The sequence below is a fragment of the Pangasianodon hypophthalmus genome, chromosome 1, assembly GCF_027358585.1.
Source record: "Pangasianodon hypophthalmus isolate fPanHyp1 chromosome 1, fPanHyp1.pri, whole genome shotgun sequence".
Lineage (NCBI taxonomy): Eukaryota > Metazoa > Chordata > Actinopteri > Siluriformes > Pangasiidae > Pangasianodon > Pangasianodon hypophthalmus.
Genome location: NC_069710.1, coordinates 33,117,658 through 33,141,420, shown reverse-complemented (window position 1 = coordinate 33,141,420; position 23,763 = coordinate 33,117,658). Strand labels below are relative to the sequence as shown.

Sequence of the window (23,763 nt, the reverse complement as noted above, 5' to 3'; positions counted from 1 at the left end):
GTCAGAAGGTGTTGATTCATTTTCATTACAGGTTTATGTTAATGCGTTCGTTCTAATCGTTTCTATAGTAACGGCTCATTCACAGGGACGTGTACAGCGGACGCTCCACATAAACAGGTTAAAGTAATCATTGTTGTGATGAAGTTTTCTCCAGGGTAAGGAGATGTTTATTTAACATGTATGGAAGGAGTCTCCAGTGTCAGTGCTGTGTAACAGTCAGAGGTAAAGCTGGAACTTTAAGTTTTCTGAGATCTTCAGGACAGAGGAGTTTACGCTTCTTTGTGGTTTCTGCGGAACATGACAAGCTGCGTTTTTGTCTTATTAACATCAAGAGAGAAAAAGAGGCTGGTGAGGGAACGACTGTTTAGAGCTGCTATAACGTGTGTCAGAACAGGAAGTAACTTGTTTCACGAACCATTAGATGTAACTATAAAGAGATAAAAAGTATGTTGTTCTTTAACTAATAACAAAATATATTTGTTGGCAAGTTGCTGTGGTGTAAGAGGAATAAAACACTCGGGGACGTGTTGTTATAGGAAAATAATCAACTTGGGTGTGGCAACAGGAACTCTGCTTCATCACACCACTTCGTTATTGATTATTTTCCTATAAAAGCACCACACACAGTGGTTTATTCCTCACTTAATTAAGAAAAAAAAATCTATAAATGCACATGATTGACCACAACCCAGGATCTGCTACAGAAGCCGAGCTGGTTTATAAATTTATACATTTATAAGTTTAGAATTTATATCCTGAAGTTATATATTTCTGTAAAGCTGCTTTTGATAATGTCCATTGTTAAAAGCGCTATACAAATAAAATTGAATTGAGTTTATGTTTAGAAAACTGGAGTCACTGAACTATGGCCAGGTTTTTTTTTTTTTTTTTTAATGTTTATCAGCCACAGCATTTTTCATACTCAGTTTGATTCTTTGAAATACTTAATGTCTGGACCCTGGGTGTGGTTTATGTACTTTATTGTAATAAAACAGAAGAAAGAAATAAAACTACTTTGCAGGGATTCTGTAGGAACACATTCTGTGTGTGTGTGTGTGTGTGTGTGTGTGTGTGTTGCACCTGTTTCTCGGTCATGCTGCACCTGCTCCCTCTCATCTCCGAAGGCTCGGAGCCAGCGCTGTTTCTGTTCAGGTTTTTTAGCACACAGGAGATGAATCTCGTCTCCACTGAGCGATCGGAGCTTCACCGCATTCTTCACACTCACGTTCAGCTCCCTGTCTTTCCCGTCCTCCACGTCCAACACCTCCATCTGATCCATGTCCATCCTGCCCTTGTAGTACAGGATGTCCCTGCGCAGCAAATCCTGAACCAGCAGCGACAAAAACCAGGAGCAAAAAGTGAGTGTCAGGGAGAGTTCCTTACCTGATGTTACACAGACATAAGGCAAGAAGTTCAAATCAAGCATAAAACACACACTTTACTCCAAATATGCTCAGTTAGTTCTGCCATAAAAACATTATGTCTATCAAATATGCACGTTGATTATTTTCCCATAACAGCACATCCCCTAAGTCATTTACTTATTCCTCGTATACCACAGCAATTCCGCAAAGTGTAAAACTCCTCTGTCCTAAAGATAACAGAAAACTTAAAGTTACAGCTTTACTTCTATTACAAAGCACTGACACTGGAGACTCCTTCCATAAATGTTACATAAATGCCTCCTTACACGAAAGTTCACTATATCTACAATTAAAACTCCGTTTATGTGGAGCGTCCACCGTACAAGTCCCTGTGAATGAGCTGTTACTATAGAAACAATAACATATTACAATGAGAGCATTAATATAAACCAGTGATTTGCAGCTGCACTACTGTCAGAGCTGCTGTTATAGAAATCTAATCAACAGCTTCTGACCAATCAGAATATAATAAATATAATAATTTGATATTTGTATGTGTACAGAATTACTGTGTGACTATTTCTACACATTATATAATAATAATTATGTTTTAAATAATGTTTTTAAATAATGTTTTTACAGCAACCAGTAGGACACAGTAGATTACGTGTTACTAGCTGCACACACTTTGACCACCAGATGTCACCAACGTGCACAATGTTAGACAGCTTGGATTAATAAACCCAGTTTTTCAGTACAGCAAGGAGAAAAGCTTTACAGCTAATATTTTGTGATTTTATTACATTAGACAGCATATCCATGGTGACAGCCATGATAATGTAATGCTGAAACTGAAAATTGTGAAATGACTAACATGGAGTGGACCAGAATGTTCTCTCCCAGTTGGATGTTGATAATTTATTTTAATTTGTGTTGAATGCAGCATAACTCCAAGAACCAGGAATCTGAACCTGTGAGTTGAATCAAGAGATTTAGATTTCGACTGCTGTGGTTTAAAGTGTGACAGTGTGTCTTTAAGCTCTCACCTTTTTACAGTAGACCATCTGGTGGTTGAAGAGGAAAAACATGCGCTGCTGGCTCTTGGCATGAGGTGGAGAGATCTTTGTGAGCTCTCCGGAGTAGATCAGGTCCGAGCTCCTGCTGAGGATGTCTTCACCCTGACACACACACATACACACAACAATTTACACAACAGCATTGTTGAATTCTGGATTCTGATTGGTCAGAAGGTGTTGATTAGAGCAAATGTTCCCCATCATTACAACAGTAATTGCTATAACTATAAACTTTAGTAACTATAAACAGATAAAAAGCATGATGCGTCATTCTTTAACAAAGTGAAACTGCTGTGAGGCCCTGCTTGATTAGGAAAATAATCCGCTTTCAAGCGGTAACTGGAACTCCACTTGTCATGTCATGGTTTTATTTGTTACATAAAGAATAATAAAGTGGTTAATACATGTTTTTTTTTTCTCTTCAACATCTTTTCCCTCATTAAAAATGACAGGAGTTATTCATTAATAAACACGAGCATGCTAAAATGTCCCTCTGCCATTTGTAGTAGCTGACCTAGTTCAGACTCTACATTTCTCACTCGAGTAGGATTCCAGTATCAGACTCATGATTATTTCATTGAGTCTTTTATTTAACAGCAGCAAAACCTGTCAGTATATAATGTTACCATGACAACCGTGATTTTGTCCATTACTAACATTATGTAAGTCAAGGCGCCACCTAGCTTAGCATGCAGGTCCTGCAGCGAAAAGTTCCCAGGTTAATGGTTCAAAGCCATGGAGCTCACTGTATTTATTCACATCACTAATTGAGCTCATACGTAGCCCCGCCCCCGAATCCATTTTTAGAGGGAAGTACTGAGAAAATTTCAGTTTGAAATAGAAAATTACAAATTTCATGCAAACCAGGTTTTAACATAATAAATAATATATGAAGATTATGTCACCTCCCAGTCCTCGATGGAGCTCTGCCACTGAGCGATCTTATCCACGTTCTCCAGACGCCGTTTTCTCTCGTTAATCAGCCTGGCCACATTCTTCATCCCATTTAAAGCTGCCTCCACGTCTTTGTAGTCCCTAGGAAAAGACAAATTCATCATGGTGCAGCAAAAAACACTGCTTATTAATAAAACCAGTTTTCCCAATCACTGAGAGAAACATATGTGGCTTTACTTTTGACGCTTTTTTTTGGTATCAGTTATTTTTTTCTTCTGTGCTTTTGCTAATAGTATAAGACAAGTGATGTGGATATACATGTAGATGTTTAGATACATTAAGAAGAAACAGAAAATCCAACACTAATCTCTCATGAAGAGCGATTGCACACTTCACAACTCATTGTGTCTCTTAGGTTATTTAATTCAAAATAATGTATTCATTATTATGAATACGAATACTGTGTAGAAATGAATTCATGCATAATTAGTTCGCAGGAATGCGTGTAAGAGTCATATGTTTCAGATGTGTCTAATATGCCTGTGCTGACAAATGAAAGAGACTCTTATATCTACTGCATACCTGTGCTGGGGGTTGGTGTACTTCAGTAACTCGGCCAGCTGCAGTGGGTACTTGCAGATCTTCTGGACGGGAGTGAGGAGGAAACCATCCAGAGAAATGTCAATCATCTTCTGCAGTAGACGGCAGGCCTCGAAGAAGAACACGTACTTGTTGAGCTTCATAAGCTTGGAGAGCTGGACGCAGGCGTTCGGGTGGTTGTTACAGTACTCCGAGTAGATCTGGAAATCAGTTTGCTAGAAAACCACAAAGACAAGATGACAATGGAGCTTAATGACATCAAAAGGTCAGTGGCATCAGAGATCAGTGACATCAATTGATCACTAATGTGGCCATTAGTGATCAACTGGATCAAATGAACCCATGAACCATGTGATCAGTAATGTCAAAAGTAAGATTCCATCACTGATCAAAAACATCAAAGGTAGGATGCTACCACTGATCAAGGATATCAAAGCCAAAATTCCATTGCCCAAGGATCAAGGATATCAAATGTAAGATGCCATCATCAAAGGCATCAAAGGTGCAATTTCATCATCATGCTACCACTAATCAGTGACAAAGGTAAGATTCTATATCTGATCAAGAATGTCAAAAATTGGTCGTCCTCATGTTTTGCTATGGTTGCTATGGTGATGTCAATAAGTTCTTGAAGGTCCCACTGGCAGATGGTGACAGATAAAATGGGCTTGATAGTCTAGTTTGATTATGGTCATCAGATGATTATTACATTAATTACGATGAGGCATCTTGGGATTAAAGCAAACTGCAGTATCAGGAAGCATTTAATTCAAATACAAATCAATTTTTTAACGTACATGCTCTAAAAAGCAGGAGCCAATTTCGCTGAGATGAGGCTCATCCTTGTTGAACCTCTTCTCTAGACATTTCAGGAACTTCTTCTGGAACCGATAGATGTCCTCGATGTTTCCAAAGATGGTGCACAGCTGCTCTTCTGTGAACATGTCCATGCGCTTCCGGCACTGTTTGATGTAACCCTACAAAGAGCACAGAGGGTCAAACAGAGGTCATTAAGTTGGATCATTGGGGTCAAATGAATTCAGCAAAGTTCATGTGAACAGTACCAGATCTAAAAAAGACTTGAAACAAGACAAGGCATCAATAACAACAAGAATCACTCGCAGTCTCTTCGAACCCTTAGGAGATAACAGTGAGCAGTGCTGGGAAACCTAATGATTTTCACATGAGATTAGGAAGTGGCAGTGATTGCTCCTCCCAACAACACTATCATAAACCATCTCATACTAGCATGTGTTCCCTAGAAAGCCTATATATGAACATACATTCATATTATTAACAGCACATAAAATAAGTGCAAGACAGGTCTCAACTTGCTGGAGGGTTTAGAACCTATATCAGGGATCCTCAACTCCACTCCCTGGGATCCACCTAGAAATAATTATTAAGCCCTTGATGAGCTGGATTAGGTGTGTTGGTATTTGGACCATGGCAATATAGTACAACAGCCACTATGGTTTTGGGGGTGAGCGCCATGTCTTCCCACCAATTCAAATCCAGGTAGTATCATAGTGAGCTAACAGGCATAATAAAACACGAGGAACTAACCCATCCATCTCATCCAATGAGGGTTCAAATGGGATTTAAACTCACCGGAGATCCAATGGCCAATTTGCTTGGTACCAATTTGCTTAAAGGCCGTTAAGCAAAGACCTTAACCTTCAATTCCTCAGCTTCAAATTCTTTAAGAAAGGCTTCATCTAGCACCATGAATGGCTCTTTGGTTTATCTGTCTGGGGATCCATTAGAACTCAACAACAGAGGATTTTCCTTTTAAAGAAGGTTCCAAGTCTAACTCTTAAGCACCAGTGAATTTGATTCTCCTCAACTTGCTGAACAAATTTCTGGTCTTATTTGTTGATCTGACCTCACAGATGTCCTTCAGGTGTTTGATGTAATCCCTCTCTGTGCTCATGATCTCATTGATGACGTTGGTCCTCATCTGCTCTTTGCAGGGCAGGCCAGGCCCGAGGAGCAGCCCGACGCCAGAGCTCTGCTCCTCCTGAGCCTCCTCCAGCTGTGCCAGGTAATCCTCCATCGGCTCATCCTGGTTCACACGCAACTGCGAGAGGAGAGGCAGGGTCAAGCAGGGTCAAACAAGGCTTTTCAGATGAAAAAGAGTTTGGTTTTTTAAGGAAATGCTCCGATTTAGTTCCTGACCTCAAGACATAATTAGATAAGCAGCTCTTGGAAAGTTCTATATGCTGTTGTACATGAGTTTTATTTTTGTTGTTCAGGTGTGTTCTCATGTTCTCATGTCTGTAATATACATTTTTAATGTGCATTAGAAACCAAGTGGAGCACCTAAAATCTCATGTCTGAAAAAGCATTCTTTGTGTTGTTCCACTGTTAAATAAAATATGTAATTATGATCTAAACAGGAGTAGAACTGAAAAACTCCTCACTCTGACAAAGCTGGCTGGAAACCAGCCCTCGCTGTCCAGGATGCGTCCCCACCACCACTCCTTGTTTGTGGCATCCACTACTTCAATGACGTCTCCAGCCTTGAAGCCGAGCTCCTGATCATCCATGGTGACGTGATCCCATAATGCCTCGGCATACACCACGCTGCCATCGCTGATCAGCTGCACAGGAGAGAAACTCGGTTTTATGTGTTCAGTAAGTTAATAAGTAGGTGCATATAAAAAATATCAGTTCCTCTTGAGTATTGTTAATACCTATCCATTGTGAAGAGCATTAAAACTGTCTCACTTGTATCTTATACTTTTGTAAATCAGTTTTATATATATATATATATATATATATATATATATATATATATATATATATATATATATATATATATACTGTATATATTCCCCTTTGTTGACTTGTATAGGCCAATCTGTAGTTTTAAGGCTTGTTCACTTGTTCCATACACCTCTTGGTAACTTGTTAGGCCATGCCTTGACCCTTGAATCAGACTATGATAACAATTCTTGCAAAAGCTTTGATAAAATGACTTTTTCATTTACAGACTTCTGATAGACTCTGAATCCAATCTGAATCCGATCTATAAGCTTTTATTCTTGGTTTTAGTCCACATCAGGCCATGTTCACTCCTATTATGAGATATTGTGCAGCTCAGTAATAAAGGATTGGTAATAAAGAAGTTCTGTCTTCTGCTTACAAGAATATTATATAAGGAATAAAACACTCTATGTCATGCTGTTATAGGAAGCTAGAACATAATGGGTTAGTGTGATGAAGTGGAGTTACCACCACAAAGTTGATTATTAATTTGCTATGTGGAGGACCAAACTTGTTGAAAGTAGTTAGCTATGGCAGGGTATCATCTGTGTATGTATAATGGTTGCACAGTGGCCATGCTATGTCCTCTGTAGAGTGAAGGAACCAAAACAGAAATAGACCTATGGAATATTTTATGCCATCTCTCTCTCTCTCATCAATCCATCATTAAAGAGAGGGGTTTGTTGCTAGGCGACACGCCTGCATAATTTTGCCTGTCCGTGACTTTCAGTTGCAAAGCTTCAGTTTGTGCCAATATGATGTGGGAAAATCCTAACCAGCATCACATAAATTCATATATATACTCCTATACATGTAGAATACTAGTCTCATAGCAGTAATACACTATCACATGCACCAAATCCACTTCCTGATTGCCAAGATATTATTATCCCAAGTGAAGTTTGTAAGATAAGCCTTTAGCGGCCTGAAGGATCACATGAACATTAGCAAAGGCATTAGAAGCGTTATGTTTCTCAAAAGGTATTGTAATATGATGCAGTTTCCTTTCTAAACAGTTCTAGCACAGGACTAGCTGAGATCAAGTCCAGACAAGTCAAAGGAGTCAAGGCCAAGTCAAGATCAAGACTGAAAACCATAAAATCCTTTTCAAGGCCAAGCTTTTACTTCAGCTAGCTGGCTCCACTCCTGCATTGTTCCAATGATTAAGCTGTTTTCTAGAAGAAGGAATTACTTCTTGTCAAACTGTGTGCTATGCGAAAAGAAAAGACAGCACAATCATTATTATTATTATTTTTATTTTTATTTTATTTTTACAAACTCTCGGTCGAGACCTTATTTAGTGAGACCAATTCCCAAGACTGAGACAAGTCCATGTAAAAGGCCAAGAAATCCAAAACAAAGTCAATAAGAAAATGTCTCGAGATGGTCTTGGACTCAAGTCCTACAGTCCTACTGCAGAGTCCCCACCCTTTATGTTGTTATTGCACCTCATGGAGGCGTAGCATTCATTTCTGAAAATGTGCACAAGTGTCGGTCCATCAACCGCCGCATACATGTGGCAGACATCTTGCACATACTTACACATACTTAAAAGTAAGTATAGTCCAGAATTAAGAGCTTGGCTAATAGTTCCTAGCTAATAGTTTCTTCTCATAATCTTCTCATAATCTATACATGAAACACCTGAGAAGGATTTTTACCAAGGAATTACCCAGGTAAGATAATGAGCAGAGTCGGCCAAAATTGCCATGAATTACAGAGTGTTTAATAAATTAATAATTTCCATAAACTTCCTGTTAAAATTAAAATTAAAAATTAAAAATGCATAACCACAGTTTAGGTCTCAGGAGCTTGCAGCATTAACATTACTGCAGCTAAGTGCTGAACTGGCCAATACCTTTCCTCCTGATCTAATGCCTCATGCTTCTGTGTTCATCTTTTCTCATTGGAATGTTTTATAGTTTATTTGTCTGGCAGGCTCCGAGCAAATTGACAGCATTTAATCAATAAACAAACCACATTTATCATGATAACAGAATATCACCTGACCAGTTCAGTTCCTTAGATGAACCCAGAGGATCCATGTGATTGGATCCAACTGACTCTAACATAACTAAAATTTATATGTACATTTTAAATAAAGCCAGTCATGGAGTTCATCTGAGCCTTGAGAGCGGAAACCAGCTGAGCTTCACAAACCCTAGTTTACCAAGCTCAGCTTTGTGCCGACACTCAGAGAGAAATAAAAGAATTAGCCGTGGTGATGATTCATTCAGAGCATGAGACGCATCCGGCCCATCAGAGCTACCGAAATATGGAGGTAATTTAACATGGTGTATAAATCTAACGCACAAGCAAAGCCACATATGTACTTTTAAAAGAACCCCTTTCACAGATGATCTGTATTGCAAACATTATACATCAAATTTAATTTTCTCTCCCCTTCATTTGCCAGATGCTTTTATCGATGGAAGTAGAATGTAATCTGAGCTCAGAACTGAGTAATCGAAGCTTAAAGACTTCCAGAGCTTCTGTAAAGCACCTGAAATATTTGTAGATAGTAAGACAGAGGTAGTAATATTCTCCATTCACGTCACTAGTGGCCAATAAAACCAGGGCTTTCTGGTAACCCTGGAATTTGAACTCACAACCTACCAGCCTTATTTAACAAATTGATACAGACAAATTTAATTTATTATTAAGAACACTGACACAAGAATTCTTGTGTAATTCATTTCTACAGATCCTGTTATTTGGAAAAATCTTTCATATCCTACATTCTACTCCAGAGTGAACTTTGACTGATCAGCTTTAAATCTGTGATTTTAGATACGCATTGCACTGCCAAGTTTATATCTTTCCATATTTAATCCATAAATTAAGACAAATAAGACTAAGCCATTCAATTAGGACAAAAGTAATGGCGTCCTGTAAAAGGAGGAAGAGGTACAGTAGTGTGTGTCTATGGTAGCTGATGCACTGCAGTGGCTGAGCTGCATTACTGGAAGATTTAGTGTACACCGCATTTAGAGCCGCTCTCTCACCATTTACTTATGAAGCATTTACTTACGAATTATTCAATAATCATTACATCATTAACATGTTGCATAGGCTATACTTGTCATTTCACTCATGTGAAATTTGTAAATTCATAGATGATTAGACATGATCACCATGGTGCGGAAGTGTTTTTTTTTTCTGTCCTTTTATTGTTAACGATAGTTCAGCTGAAGAAGATCAGCTTGATCAGCATTTTGGCACTCTCAACCAGGACTAGCATAGCCTCCAAGATAGCTGATATCAGCCACCCGAGGCTAGCGAAGAGCTTACTCACGCTGCTTTTACTGAGCCAGCAATAACATTGTGCAGGTTCAGGACTCTTTTAAATTATCCAACTTCAATTTTGCATATTTTGGAGCTTCTGTCTTTTTGATAAATGTGACACAACTGTATCAGGATCATTTTGATTACATTTACCTAAATGTATTTTTAATAGTATTTTAACAGTTTCAGTATCATGGCGCTCTGTGGCCTGCATAGAGAAATCGCATAGAAAACTTTATAAAATGTACTAAAATTTATATTTTTTAATGAATTCATCCAATAGGATGAAGGCAAGTTTCTGCTGGATATCAAAAGCAAACAAGCCTAAAAAATCTGTTCTTCTGTTCATGTAGTAGCTGCTCAGTTTTAATTTAAAGACTGACCTCACTTTGGATTGTACTGTGTTTAGAAGGGGAAAAAAAGCTCCAAAATATCACCATAAAGGGTTGCAATTAAAATTCTCCAAACCCGACGCAAATTCCTTGTACGTTTGTATTTGGTGAATAAGCGATTCTAAAAAAAAAAAAACCAAAACATGGACAGTTTATCATATTGTAATAATGATAACAATAATTTAATTGCTTGGCTAATTAAACATTAACAATTAATCAAATTAGTAGCTACATTCATACAATATTTTACTGTCTGGCTGTTGTTATTATTTAGTGATTAATTTATTGATCATTATTCATTATTTTGAGTCTTGTATATATTTAAAGTTTATAAAATTTATTTAATTGGAATGAGTAAAGCTGATATGGTTGGATTTCATTTTAAAAGGTATTTCAGCAAAAATCATCAAATCTAAACATAAAAGATTTTTACTGTCATAAAGTGCAATAACTGTTTTTGGTGAATATCAGTTTCAATATCGAGCATAACATAATAATCGTGATTATCAGTTTAGACAATATCATCATCCTATCATTGTCACCTTAATATGAAAATCATAATGTATGAATTCAGCCATGAAATATTATTGTAATATGATAAATAAGGAGCTCTCTGCAGTACTGCAGATGTTTACATGTTAAGCTGTGACATGCAGAAATGAAAAAAAATTATAACTAGAGGATGTTTAAGAGAAACATACAGTACAAATCGTTGTGCTTTACCTGGGTTTTTATGCTGCAATCATACCAGAAGCCCATCAGAAAAAGAACTGTCCTACGTCCCCCACCCTCACTCCTCTCTCGTTCTCTGAAAAGCTTTCTCTCTCGTTACTGGAAGGCGAGCAGGAACACAAGCACCACGTTGACAATGACGAGGAACATCATGATGAGAAAGACGACCACACGCTGCGTCTCGGGCTCCATGTTGCAGCGGAGGAGTGTGTGGAGGAGGCCGGGCCTCGGCCTCACGCTCCTCACCCAGCTACGAGCCATGCGCACCCCCACTATCTATCTAAACCCCAGTCCTCAGATCTTCGCCTCTTTTCTTCCCTTCTTCTTTCTTCTCTTCCAGCAGAGATGTCAGGAGAATCCAAATCTCACCAGTAAGACCTCATCAATTTTGCTGTTCATGTTTTATAGCTCAGGCCTTTCCCTGCGTTTCTTTCTCTCATTCTCTCTCTCTCTCTTTCTCTCTCTCACTCTATCTGTCCCTTACACACATACAAAGGGATGATGGCAGTTCTTCTCCATGGCTGTGTTTTCTCCTGTAAGTAAACACACAAGCTGATCACGGAGCTTGACTCTGCCCAGAGCTACGCTGGAACGCTCATCCATCACACTCGCAGCATTGCTCTCATCTCACACAGCTTTTTTTCCTCTTTCTCTCCCCTTCCTACTGCGAATGACCAATCAGAGAACACGGTTCTCCACCGTATCCTGGAAACCAGAGTGGTTGAGGCAGCTCTTAGCAACCACGGAGAAGGGCGGAGGAGGGGGAGCCAAGAATATGGAGCTGACTGCTTATTAGACAGATCATCTGTCTATCTGTCTCTCTCTCCCGCTTACTTTTTCTCTCTCTCTGTTACTCTCTCTAGCTTTCATGCTGTCTCTCTCTGTCTCACTCTCTGCCCTCCCTCCCTGTCTCTCTCTCTCTCTGTCTCTCTCTCTCCCTCCCTCTTGCAGGCTAAATTTCACATGAAATCTGTCATGTGTTCATTAAAAATATGCAAATAACAGAGTACCTATATATATATATATATATATATATATATATATATATATATATATATATATATATATATATGTGTGTGTGTGTGTGTGTATACACAGAATCTGGTGTTCTTGGAGGCTCAGGTGTTTTCCACTTCAGCAGGCACATTTACAGGGAATCAGACTGAATAAATCCTCATCCATCCACTTTAAATAACGACTCAGATCACAGCTCACAGATTATATAACACAGTGGATGGGGCGCCCGTCTATTTCAGGGCATCACACACACACACACACACACACCAATCCACAAACCAGTGTGTTTTTTGGAGGTGGGAGGAAACTGGAGAACCTTTAGGAAACTAAATATTTGCCTTTAATTTCTTGCTTCTGATTCTTTGGGCATTTGCTAAAGTTTTATGTTTACAGTATAACTGACACTCTGTGTTAAATGTGACTTGCATTTCTGAATATTATATATTTCTTCATGGTACAGTGGGACAGAACATACCAAGGTCAGAAGTGATAACACTCTCTGGCTCATCCAGCCAAAGGAGTCTTATCAATCCCCTTCCCTTCTCTCCTTATCTTTGGATCTACATAAGCTAGGACTTTCTACTGTTTAGTTTAGACCAGTAGACTGGTGTAGACTTTCCAAAGATATACTTATGTTGGTGAAAAAAGCAGATCTGTAGATATTCCAAGTGCACAAATACACATTTAGCATCCAATTTTCAATCCAGACTCATATTTGCAGAGTTTCTTGGTGCCGTGACCCGCGTGGCACACTAACACCTATACCGTTATTTATGAACCAAGAAAAACATTGCCTGGATTCCTCTAAGGGATTGAGAGAAGACCAGAGGGTTTGCTATTGTAGCCATGGTGAAGAGTTAATATTGTAGACACAGGGAAAACATTACCCTCAGTAACCCAAGCTCAGGATCAAACTTCACCACTGCCTAGAGTGTTCCTTATACCAGGAACTCAAGCCCCAGAGCCTCCTGATGCCAAATTAAAGATGATAGGATACATAAAGCACACTATGAACAAGAAATCAGAACACAAACTAAGCCAAATGACAGAGCTGTAGTGCTGCAGGAATAGTATGTGTTCCTAGGTTTAAATTCATGGGTTTATGTTGGTTCACTTAAGTTCCTGGTCTTTATGTTCCTGGGTTTATGCTCTTGTGGTTAAGTTCTTGGGATTCAGTCTGAGGGAGGAGGCAGCTAATGAGATGCTTCCAAAGCAATCATCATCATCATATTTAATATAAGTACATACATGTCCACACCATTCTTCAAAACATAAGAACCTCTTACACACGTTTCTATATTTTCATCTAATCAACAGGTCTGCTCCAGCCAATAAACCATGGCTACAAATCATCCGTGAGAAACAGAACCTTCTCTTCAGCTGGTGAATGTTGATCTCGATTCAAAACTCTTTTAATTATTCTTTCACCAGCTGGTCTCCTAATTCACACAACAAAAAGCAGGAGATGCCTCTGGCCAACACAAACTGGCAGTTCTGCATCACTACGCTCTACACACACACACACACACACTGTTCACAGCATAGCTTTGAAGCTTTTAGCTGGCAGGCACGCTTGCTCCGTTATCTGTTATCTGAGGGTATGAAGCTGAGGTATCACACTGGGTTTAGATTGCACCAGTGCCAGAGAATTATTTTCTGCATTAAATACCATATAACCCTGGAAGAAAATGTGGTGAGATATGTTTTACTCGTTCATTACTTAGCTATCCTCTCCTACATTAGGAATGTAATGCAATGCCACGATCTGTATCTGTTTAGTCTTCCAAATATGTACATCTGTTTTTGGATTTAAACCCAAAGTGGGTGTGGTCTAAACCAGAAGGGTTTTTTTTTTCTATTATTAATAAATATATATGTATAAAAGTATAAATATATATGAATAAATATGAACTCTACCAAAAAAATCCCCAGATGTAGAAATGTGAGTAGGGTCAGCATGGTATTCTGGCTCTGACAGTTCCTCAACCTCAGCTACATCACTCCAGTTAATAACTGGTCTCAACTAGAGATGTGTGCCAGACTGTTATTATTTTTGTGCAGTTATTTTTGATTGTACCTGACCTTTGATATTTTCTAATAAATTTAGTTGGTTTGATTTCCCATACTATAAACAAACTAGTAGCCTAATTTAAACCACTGTGACCCTGACCAGCAGTTCCTAAGGACGAATGAACAAACACTGTAAACACATCATGTTAACGAACGTTGTTTTTCTTTGTCCAGCAAACTCTCTGGATGGATCTCTGACCGCTCGAATGCAGCCGAAAGGAAAAACCTCCAGCTTTCATCCAAAACAACGCTAATGTTGAATGAGCTGTTACTATAGAAACAAGGTTATGTTAATATTTGGCCATGTCTAGTGATGAAAACTCTGTCACCTCGTTTATGGCCAGCTGCTCTCCTGCTCCTCCTGGATGAGGGAAGCGATGTCCTGAACTGCGTAGCTCCTCGTAAAGATCCTCTTCACTGCCAGCCTCATCACCTACACCCAGCTTCTCTGGAGCTCCGTCAGGAAGGATCACCGCTGAGGGACAGAGAGAGAAAGAGATAACAGGTGATTAGCCTGTCAGGTTAGCTAATGTTTGCTAGCTGGAGAACAAAGTCTATGGATTTCGAGTTTATGGACTTACTAACACAAGCTGCTTAAAGACTAGGGTTGTTGGTTACACTGCAGCACTGCTGGATTCTGTCAGTGCAGCTGCAAATCACAGCTGTACATTAATGTGCTCATTCTAACATGTTCTCAGTTCTATAAAAACATTCACAGGGATTTGTACAGCAGATGCTCCACATAAACAGATTTAAAAAGTGCGTAATCAGGGATATGGTACAGTTTTCACCATAAGGAGATGGAGATTAAAGGTTTATTTAACATTTATGGAAGGAGTCTCCAGTGTCAGTGTAACACTCAGACAGAAAGCTGTAACTTTAAGTTTTCTGACATCTTCAGTTGTGTTTTTTTCATCATCAATAGAGAGAATAAAGAGAGGCTGGTGAGGGAACGACTGTTTATAGCTGCTATAACGTAAGTGAGAACAGGAACAACACAACATTAAATGTAACAAGATGGTTCAGTATATAAACACCAGAGTCGCTCATTACTAGAACACCACACACACACACACACACACAAACACACACACACACACACTCACATGTGCTGCTGGCTCTTTTCGTCCATATCTACCTGCTTCTTTTCTAAAAATAGCCTTCCAGTTTCGGCCAATCACAAACACTCGTTCAGTGCGTCCGTTGTCGTGTGTATGAGATGACAAATCACCGTGGAAACATGGCATGAGCTCCCAAGCGACAAGCACATGGTGATGAGGGGAAACGATTCGACATTTTATCATTAACCTGAACATATCTATCTCTGTTTATATGTGGATGAATGGATGGAATGAATAAAAGAATAGAATAAATGAATGGATGGGTGTACAGAGGGAATGAAAGAGTGGATGGAGGGATGTACAGACAGTGGATGGATGGGTGTGTGTAGATTATTATTATTATTATTGTTATTATTATTATTGTGTGCTAATCTGAGAAGCCTGATTTAGATTGTGTTAGTTTTGTGTGTGTGTGTGTGTGTGTGTGTGTGTGTGTGTGTGTGTGTGTGTGTGTGTGTGTGTGTGTGTGTGTGTCTGTCCAGCAGGAGGCGCTAAAGCTTGCTCTGTGACTCTATACTGGCGCACTTTCACACTGAGTGCCACAGGAGGGAACACACACACACACACACACACACACACACAAAACATCTCCACTGTCATCTGTTCGTCCATTACTGCTTCACGCTGAACTCTCTGTTTGTTTTTGTGCTGTCCATCTCATTCTGTTCATCTTCATGCTTCTGTCCATTCTCTCAATATCCATCGTTCTTTCTCTTCTCTCTCCAGAACTCTCTTTTTCAATTTCTTTCTCTATCCATTTCTCTCTTATGTTCATCTATTCTGTCCATCTGCCTGTACCTGTCTTTATTTTATTCTATCTCTCTCTCTCTCATTCTTCCTGTCCATCCTTCTCTCTCTGCTCTTTTTTTTACTCTATCCTGCTTTCTGTGTCTCTTCTTCCATCTTTCTTTTACTCCATTCCTTTCTTCTTCTGTCCATATCTACAGTCCATCTAACTCTCTCTCATTCTCAATCACTCTTTATTTCTCTCCTTTATTCTGTCTATATTTGTTTTTACTGAGTTCCCTTTGTCCATTGCATTTGTTTTAACTTTCCAATTCTCTCCCTCTCTCTCATGTCCACTGTCTCTGTAACAATACCAGTCACATCAGTAATAAACTACACACTCGTATATCGTTACTGATAAAGCTGATGCTCCAAGAGCTCTGATTTGAAGCATTTAAGAGTCGGTCTGTGAAGAAGGTCATGTCATGATTAAAAAGGACCCAAGGGCAATCAGACACAGGGAGGAGGAAGGAGGAGGAAGGAAAGGGACGGAGGTGGGGGTTTTTATTTGCAGTGATTGGCACCTGAGCGATTCTCAGGAGATTAGAGAGAAAGAGAAGGCAGAAAAGAGGGAAAGCCACCTTTAACCCCAGCGAATCCTCTCACACTGGGATTGTTCCTCACGTCAGTCATGCTGGATAAGATCATTCGTTTAACACAATGTGCTATTCTCTGAATAAGCACTATGAAATGAAATATAGATTACTGGAAGTAATAAACCTGCTGTATAATAATAATAATAATAATAATAAGTAAAAAATAATATTTTTATCCATTTATTGTTACATGTAATGTTGTGCAACGTCCATGAAACAAGTTAGTTCCTATTCTCATTACGCTATAGCAGCTATAAACAGTCGCTCGCTCTCCAGCTGCTCTTTTTTCTCTCTCTTAAATTTAATAAGACAAAACTCAACAGCTTTTTGTGACATAAAGATGGCTCAGACAGATGCAGATGCAGTTAGGCAGTGTTTGATGGAAAGAACAGCAAACAAATCCAAAACACAGGACAGTACTCAGACCCAGGGACAGGCAGAGATCAGGCGATCAGCAAACAGTATATCGGAGGTAAAGCTGAAACTTCTGAAAGTCTTTAAACACTGAGAGTGAGGAATGAGATAATTGAGACCAGATGTGTGTGTGATCAGAAGGCTGGTGATTGTGAACATGGCAAAGTGTGTGTAATCTGGGAAATGGAGTCCGTGGCGGCCATGTTTGTAGGCTGCAATGCAGGATGGGAAGTGGAGTTTACTGACTGGGTTGAACTAACACTTTACATATACCTTATCATGAAACCACAAAGCATAAACACCTCTGCCCTCAAAACTTACAGCACTGACACTGGAGACTCCTTCCATAAATGTTTTCTTATGGAAAACTTCACCAGATTAACAATTACACGTTTTTAACCCGTTTATGTGGAGCTTCTGCTGTACAAGCCCCATGAATGAGCTGTTACTACATCAGGAAATAGGAATATTTATTATTCAGAAACATTCTCAAATCAGTTTTCCTTTTCCTACCACACAGAACAGGTAGAGAAACTGCACAGATATGAATCGCTAGTCTTCAGAGCCTGATGAAGGGTCTATCTGTTTAAATGTAGTTTTTTTCAGAAGCCACGCCTACTGTTTTAGGACTGATTCCTACAGGGACTGTCTCTAATGCAGCACGTGTGTGTAAAAGGTCACGGGAACTCCCATACACTACAGCTACACACACACACACACACACACACCGTCACACACCCCGTCACACACGGACACGAGGGACTGAACAGGACGCAGGAGTGCAGCTCATATACAGTACACACATATGATTTATACTCAAATTCCCTTCACACACTCCCTTGATATTTACCCACCATCCCCCTCTCTCTTCTTTCTCCTTCTTCTGTCACTCCTCTCGTCCTTTTCCGTGTGTGTCTCACTCTCTCTCAGGCTCCTGCGTTCTCTCCCACGGTCACTCTGTCCACTTGGGAGAACCCAGTCACCCGGGGTCAATGACCTTGAGTACACACTCTCTATAATTCCTTAGTATCAGCGCTGACAAGCATCAGTAGTGAATTAATTGCAGTCTAATGTTCGGAAACCTTCAAAAGTCCAGAATTTCATTTCTGATCAGGAGGAGGTGGAGGTGATGATGAGGAAGCAAGTGGGTGAAGTCAGGGGTCAATGGACTGGCGATGCTCAACACTCAACAGCAAGGGGCGTGGCTAAAAGTGCGACTTTTTGAAAGTACTAGCTGCACAAAGAATTAATATAATAAATAAATTCTCTAAATTCTCTAAATATGCCACTTACTTATAATCGTAATATGAATCTTTCCCATCTTTCCCAGAGAGAGAGAGACAGAGAGACAGAGAGAATGTTATAATGACAGCACAGATCACTCAGGAGCCAGAAAAAGGAGGTTCAAACCTGACCATGTGTTCAGAGTCACGAAAATGTACAAACTGTGGTTTGCTAACAAACTAGCATGCTAACTAGCTACCAGGATAAAGCATTGAATTTGCCAGCCCATTCTGAATTGCTTGTACTTGTGATGTGTGATGTAGTGATGTCACGACCGTGAACGTACTTACCTATTCAGTCATTCAGTTATGTTGAAATAATATAGTTTGCAAACTAGATGGTTAGCTAAATAGCTAGCTAACATAAAGGAAAGGAAATTGCATCAAAAGCTTTTTAGATACTATAATCAAACATGATTTTAAGACTAGTACCTGGTTCTAAAGGTATTGCTAATAAATGTTGAAAAGTACCACATGCTATTCCTGATAATTTATACTGTATTGATTCTCAGCAGGTCACGCGAGTGCTTTGGGCAAATCGATCATATTTTACAGCTGGGCCAGTAAAATAAAGCATCAATGCACCGTGAACTCATAATAAACATCACGCTGTCATTACGAATACACTCACGCAGTCGGCTAACGCTACGGGGGAACCAGAAGCAGCTGAGTTTTAGCCTACTTTCATTTTTTTAGGCCACTTGTTTAGCTGAGGTGAGGAGAGGACAGTCGGGTGTCGAGGACGATGTCAGGACCAATGAGAGGTGACAGAATTTAACTGGGCACGACGCCAGGACAGGGCCAAGGGGTGAGACAAGCGAGAGAGGCACTATCAGGCCTAAAATAACTTCACACACACACACACACTCCTTAAGCAGCATTCTCAATGCATTTTGCATCTCCTTGCTGCTTCCACTGCGCACTGTTCATCTGTCTGTTCATTTACAGACGGTAGATTTTAGACATCAGGTCTATCGGATGGCGAGCCAGCCAGGAGGGACAGAAACAAGCAGGGGCGGATTTAGTGATTTGAGGCCCGAGGCAAAATAAACTCAAATTCAAATTAAAATTTTATTTGTCACATGCATAACCATACACAGTATGACCTGCAGTGAAATGCTTTATACAACTGTTCCGACATAAAATGAGAAAATATAGAAAAATATTAAATATAAGAAAAATATATACATAAGAAATATGCAAAGGGATTAAAAAAATGTGTATAAGAATATATAGAATATAAAAGATAGGTATAGATATATAATATAGGAATGGGGCCCTATTCAATTACACACATTTAAATCGATATTCCATTACAGCATGAGGCGAGGTTGGGTTGCATTGACGCTGCAGAAATAACAGCGATTTGAATCATTTCATCATTTTAACATCAATATTTAAATTTTCAGCATACGTTATGTAGCATTAATAATTAAAAATATATATAATTTGCATTTTTACAGGACCCTTGGTGTCTACTTTTGCCTAGTGCTAAGTCCGGCCCTGGAGACAAGGCCCAACTTAAGAACTTTTTCACATTTCCTCACGCAGAGTGCTGAGATCTTCATGGTCTAATGCATGTTAGCGCTGAATAACAACCCCCTCCTGTGAGAGATGTCGCACCAGCCCAGTCTACAGACGGACAGAATATGTTTTTCTTATTTCTGATACAGTTCCCGTTTGGGAAATGAGTGTATTTAAATTCTAATTTTAACAAACCTGCAAAAGAACCCTGTATAATGCTATGTACTGTGTAAGACTGTTTACTATAATACTATTTACTGCTTTAGCCTGTTTATTATAATGCTGTGTAGTGTGTTGCTTGTTTACTAAAATGTTATTTAATGGGTTAGACTGCTTACTATAATACAAATGGATTAGCCTGTTTACTAAAATTCTATTTACTGCTTTAGCCTGTTTACTATAATGCTATTTAATGGGTTATCCTGTTTATTATTGCTAGTAGGTTAGCTTGTTTACTATAATGCAAATGGATTAGCTTGTTTACTACAAAGCTAGTGGGTTAGCTTGTTTACTATAATGCTAGTGGGTTAGCTTGTTTACTATAATGCTAGTGGGTTAGCTTGTTTACTATAATGCTAGTGGGTTAGCTTGTTTACTATAATGCAAATGGATTAGCTTGTTTACTACAAAGCTAGTGGGTTAGCTTGTTTACTATAATGCTAGTGGGCTAGCTTGTTTACTATAATGCTAGTGGACTAGCTTGTTTACTATAATGCTATTGGGCTAGCTTGTTTACTATAATGCTAGTGGGTTAGCTTGTGTACTATAATGCTAGTGGGCTAGCTTGTTTATTATAATGCTAGTGGACTAGCTTGTTTACTATAATGCTAGTGGGCTAGCTTGTTTACTATAATGCTAATGGGTTAGCTTGTTTACTATAATGCTAGTAGGTTAGCTTGTGTACTATAATGCTAATGGGTTAGCCTGTTTGCTAAAAGGGAAAGGACAGAGGTGTTTACACTTTCTGGTTTCTTGCTGTGGTAAGAGGAATAAAACACCGAGAATGTGTTGTTATAGGAAAATTCAGGACTTTGGGATGATAACAGTTACTCGGCTTAATCTCAGCAGCCTGTCATGGATTAATTTCCTATAACACCACGACACCACAAGTGTGTTCTTCCTTACTTAGTGTGTTCTCTGCCTGTGCTGATAAACGCACTGAGCCGTGTCCCAGACAGAAAACACCGCCACGCTCTGATGTCTGGATGACACTGTGCAGTCCCTCGAGGCTCTGTGTCCCCACGCTGACCCGCTCAGTGCCAAGCAGGACACACACACACACACACACTCTGTCTGAGAGATGTCTCACACACATTTCACAGTGGAATTGTGTGAACTGGAATAACTCTCAGCGTCCGAACAGAACCGTGCACGGCTTAACGGTACAACGCTGACATTTATGATGAATATAAACACCAAACATACATCTTATTTTTCAACTGCGAATATTTTAAACATCATACCATCTTTTTTCTAATGTAACTGCACACACCACAGCTTGTGTTCATTTACATCCTGCAGACACTGGAGGAATTCATTAAACACCAATTTGTAACCTAGTTGTGTGTATTAGAGAGAGTGTGTATGAGAGAAAGAGTGTATGAGAGTGTGTATGAGAGAAAGAGTGTATGAAAGAGAGTGTATGTGAGAGTGTGTCTATGAGAGTGTGTATGGGTGATGACAACTCTGAGGCACTATGCACATATTTCTCTGGAGGAAAACACACACACACACACACACACACACACACATACACACAGCAGTGATCGATAATGTGGCTGATTTTACATGCTGTTGCCTTCGAGCACATCCGTCCTGCCTGTTAACAACATTACAATCAACCATTTATTCTAATTAAATTGTTTTTATTTTACTTTCATACAAACGACTCTTTAGTATAACGCTAATTCCTGAGTTAGATATAAAGTGAGTTACTGGTTAATCTGTTTAATGCTAGTTAGCTGTTAATCTGTTTAATGCTGGTTTACAGATGTTTATGATAACACTAGTTACTAATGTTAGTTCATAGCTGTTTACTATAACGCTAGTTAGTTATGCTAGTTCATAGCTCTTTAATGCTAGAGAGTGTTTCATTGTATTTAATTGTAGTTCATAGCTGTTTACTATAATATTCTAACTAGTTACTGGGTTAATCTGTTTAACCCAATCTGTTTAAATAGCTGTTCATTATAACACTAGTTAATAATGCTAATTTATAGCTGATAAATATATGGCTAGGTAGTGGGTTAATTTGTTTAATGCTAATTTAAAGTTAATAAACCACAATTTGTCACGATACTGAGAAACCACAAAGCGTAAACTCCTCTGTCCTGAAGATGTCAGAAACTTAAAGTTACACTTTTAGTAGTGTTTAGCACTTTAGACGACTCCGAGTCAAGATCAAGACAAGAGCCAACGGAGTCAAGACTGAGTAGGACAGCAGGGCGAGACTAAGACTAGACTGAGACCACACACAGCCAAGTCCATGTCGAGACCCAGATCAGACACTCAGATGTGTTCATTTGCTGGTTGTAGTATCTTTCTGACCCAACATTAGTGAATTAATTAAAATAACTCTACTTTGGTATTGTCATTTTGTACTAGTAAGTGCACAGGTTATACCCAGGACACAGGCGCATACAACTTTCTGAGACCTAATATATATACATTACACATACTGCACTTGTGCTACAGTGTATGATTTGAAACATAAGACGATAAAGTTTTTCGAAACAGTCAACTCCATACGCAGAGATACACACTTACATTCTGTACTGTAACAGGAACATTACAAAGTACTTGCTCATGGAAATGATGTTATGGTCTTGGATGGTGTCGGAAAAATATTTATAGTCTTCATAGGCTGAGAATGAAACAAAACTTCACCCGAGTTTATGACAAGATCGAGACCATTGATGTGTCTCAGATACCACAACACTAGCTTTAGCTCTGACTGATACAAAGCACTGACACTGGAGACTCCTTCCATAAATGCTAAATAAACACGTTTCTCCTTTCAGAAAACGTCATGTCCCTGTGAATGAGCTGTTACTATAGAAACGATAGCGTATTAGAACGAGCGCATTAATATCAGCCTGTGGTCTGCGGCTGCACCACTGTCAGAGCTGCTGTTCTAGAGAATTAATCAACACACTCTCACTGTGGGGTAATGTGTTAATTGTTGCACTAAGTAATAAAAAAAACCTTGAATGTTGTTGAATGATGTGATAGAGATCACTGACTTCAGATTGTTGTGTCATTATGGAATGAAACAGAGCTCTACAAATGTGAAGAGACTGTGTAGAGGCAGCAAACAACCACTTATTACCACACACACACACACACACACACACACTCCCAAGAGATGAAATAGGAAATTCAGTTTGTCTGAAGCTAATTGCTGCTGGTGTACATGGGAGGAAAGATTAAAATGCAAGATTAATGTTCTCCTTCCTGCTGGTGAAACACACACACACACACACACACACACACACACACACACAGCCCATAGCTCCAGGACCCTGCGGCTCTGTGCGCTGAGTTAGAGATGGATAGAGGACACACACTAAAATATGATAGGAGCAGAATGGAGGAGTGGAACAATAGTTACTGAGTGTGAACAGGATTTTAATGGCAGCATGAGAGGATGATGAGTATGTGTGTGTGTGTGTGTGTGAGTGTGTGTGTGTGTGTGTGTGAGCACTGAATGCATGGGCTTCGATTCAGCCAGGGGTTATTCAGGAAGATATAGATTTGTACACACTCACACGTGTTGACTACACAGCTCGGATATGGATTTTGTTAATTTAACCATTTCATTTTCATGGTGTGCATTTTATT

General features: G+C 39.3%; 1 protein-coding gene across 8 annotated transcripts in view; it reads right to left on the bottom strand.

Moving 5' to 3' along the window:
* Positions 1 to 23,763, bottom strand: part of LOC113547560 (rho guanine nucleotide exchange factor 4) — a 118,872-nt gene that overhangs the window by 1,960 nt on the left and 93,149 nt on the right. For 4 of the 8 annotated variants that reach the window (XM_053235246.1, XM_053235260.1, XM_053235258.1 and 1 more), the window contains 8 exons: positions 14,529 to 14,674; positions 6,358 to 6,537; positions 5,820 to 6,014; positions 4,732 to 4,911; positions 3,917 to 4,149; positions 3,346 to 3,475; positions 2,412 to 2,542; positions 1,081 to 1,331 (listed from right to left, as the gene is read on the bottom strand). In XM_053235246.1, coding sequence (XP_053091221.1) covers positions 1,081 to 1,331; positions 2,412 to 2,542; positions 3,346 to 3,475; positions 3,917 to 4,149; positions 4,732 to 4,911; positions 5,820 to 6,014; positions 6,358 to 6,537; positions 14,529 to 14,674 — 1,446 coding nt within the window. The other 4 variants (XM_026947957.3, XM_026947961.3, XM_053235269.1 and 1 more) reach the window with 3 other exon arrangements.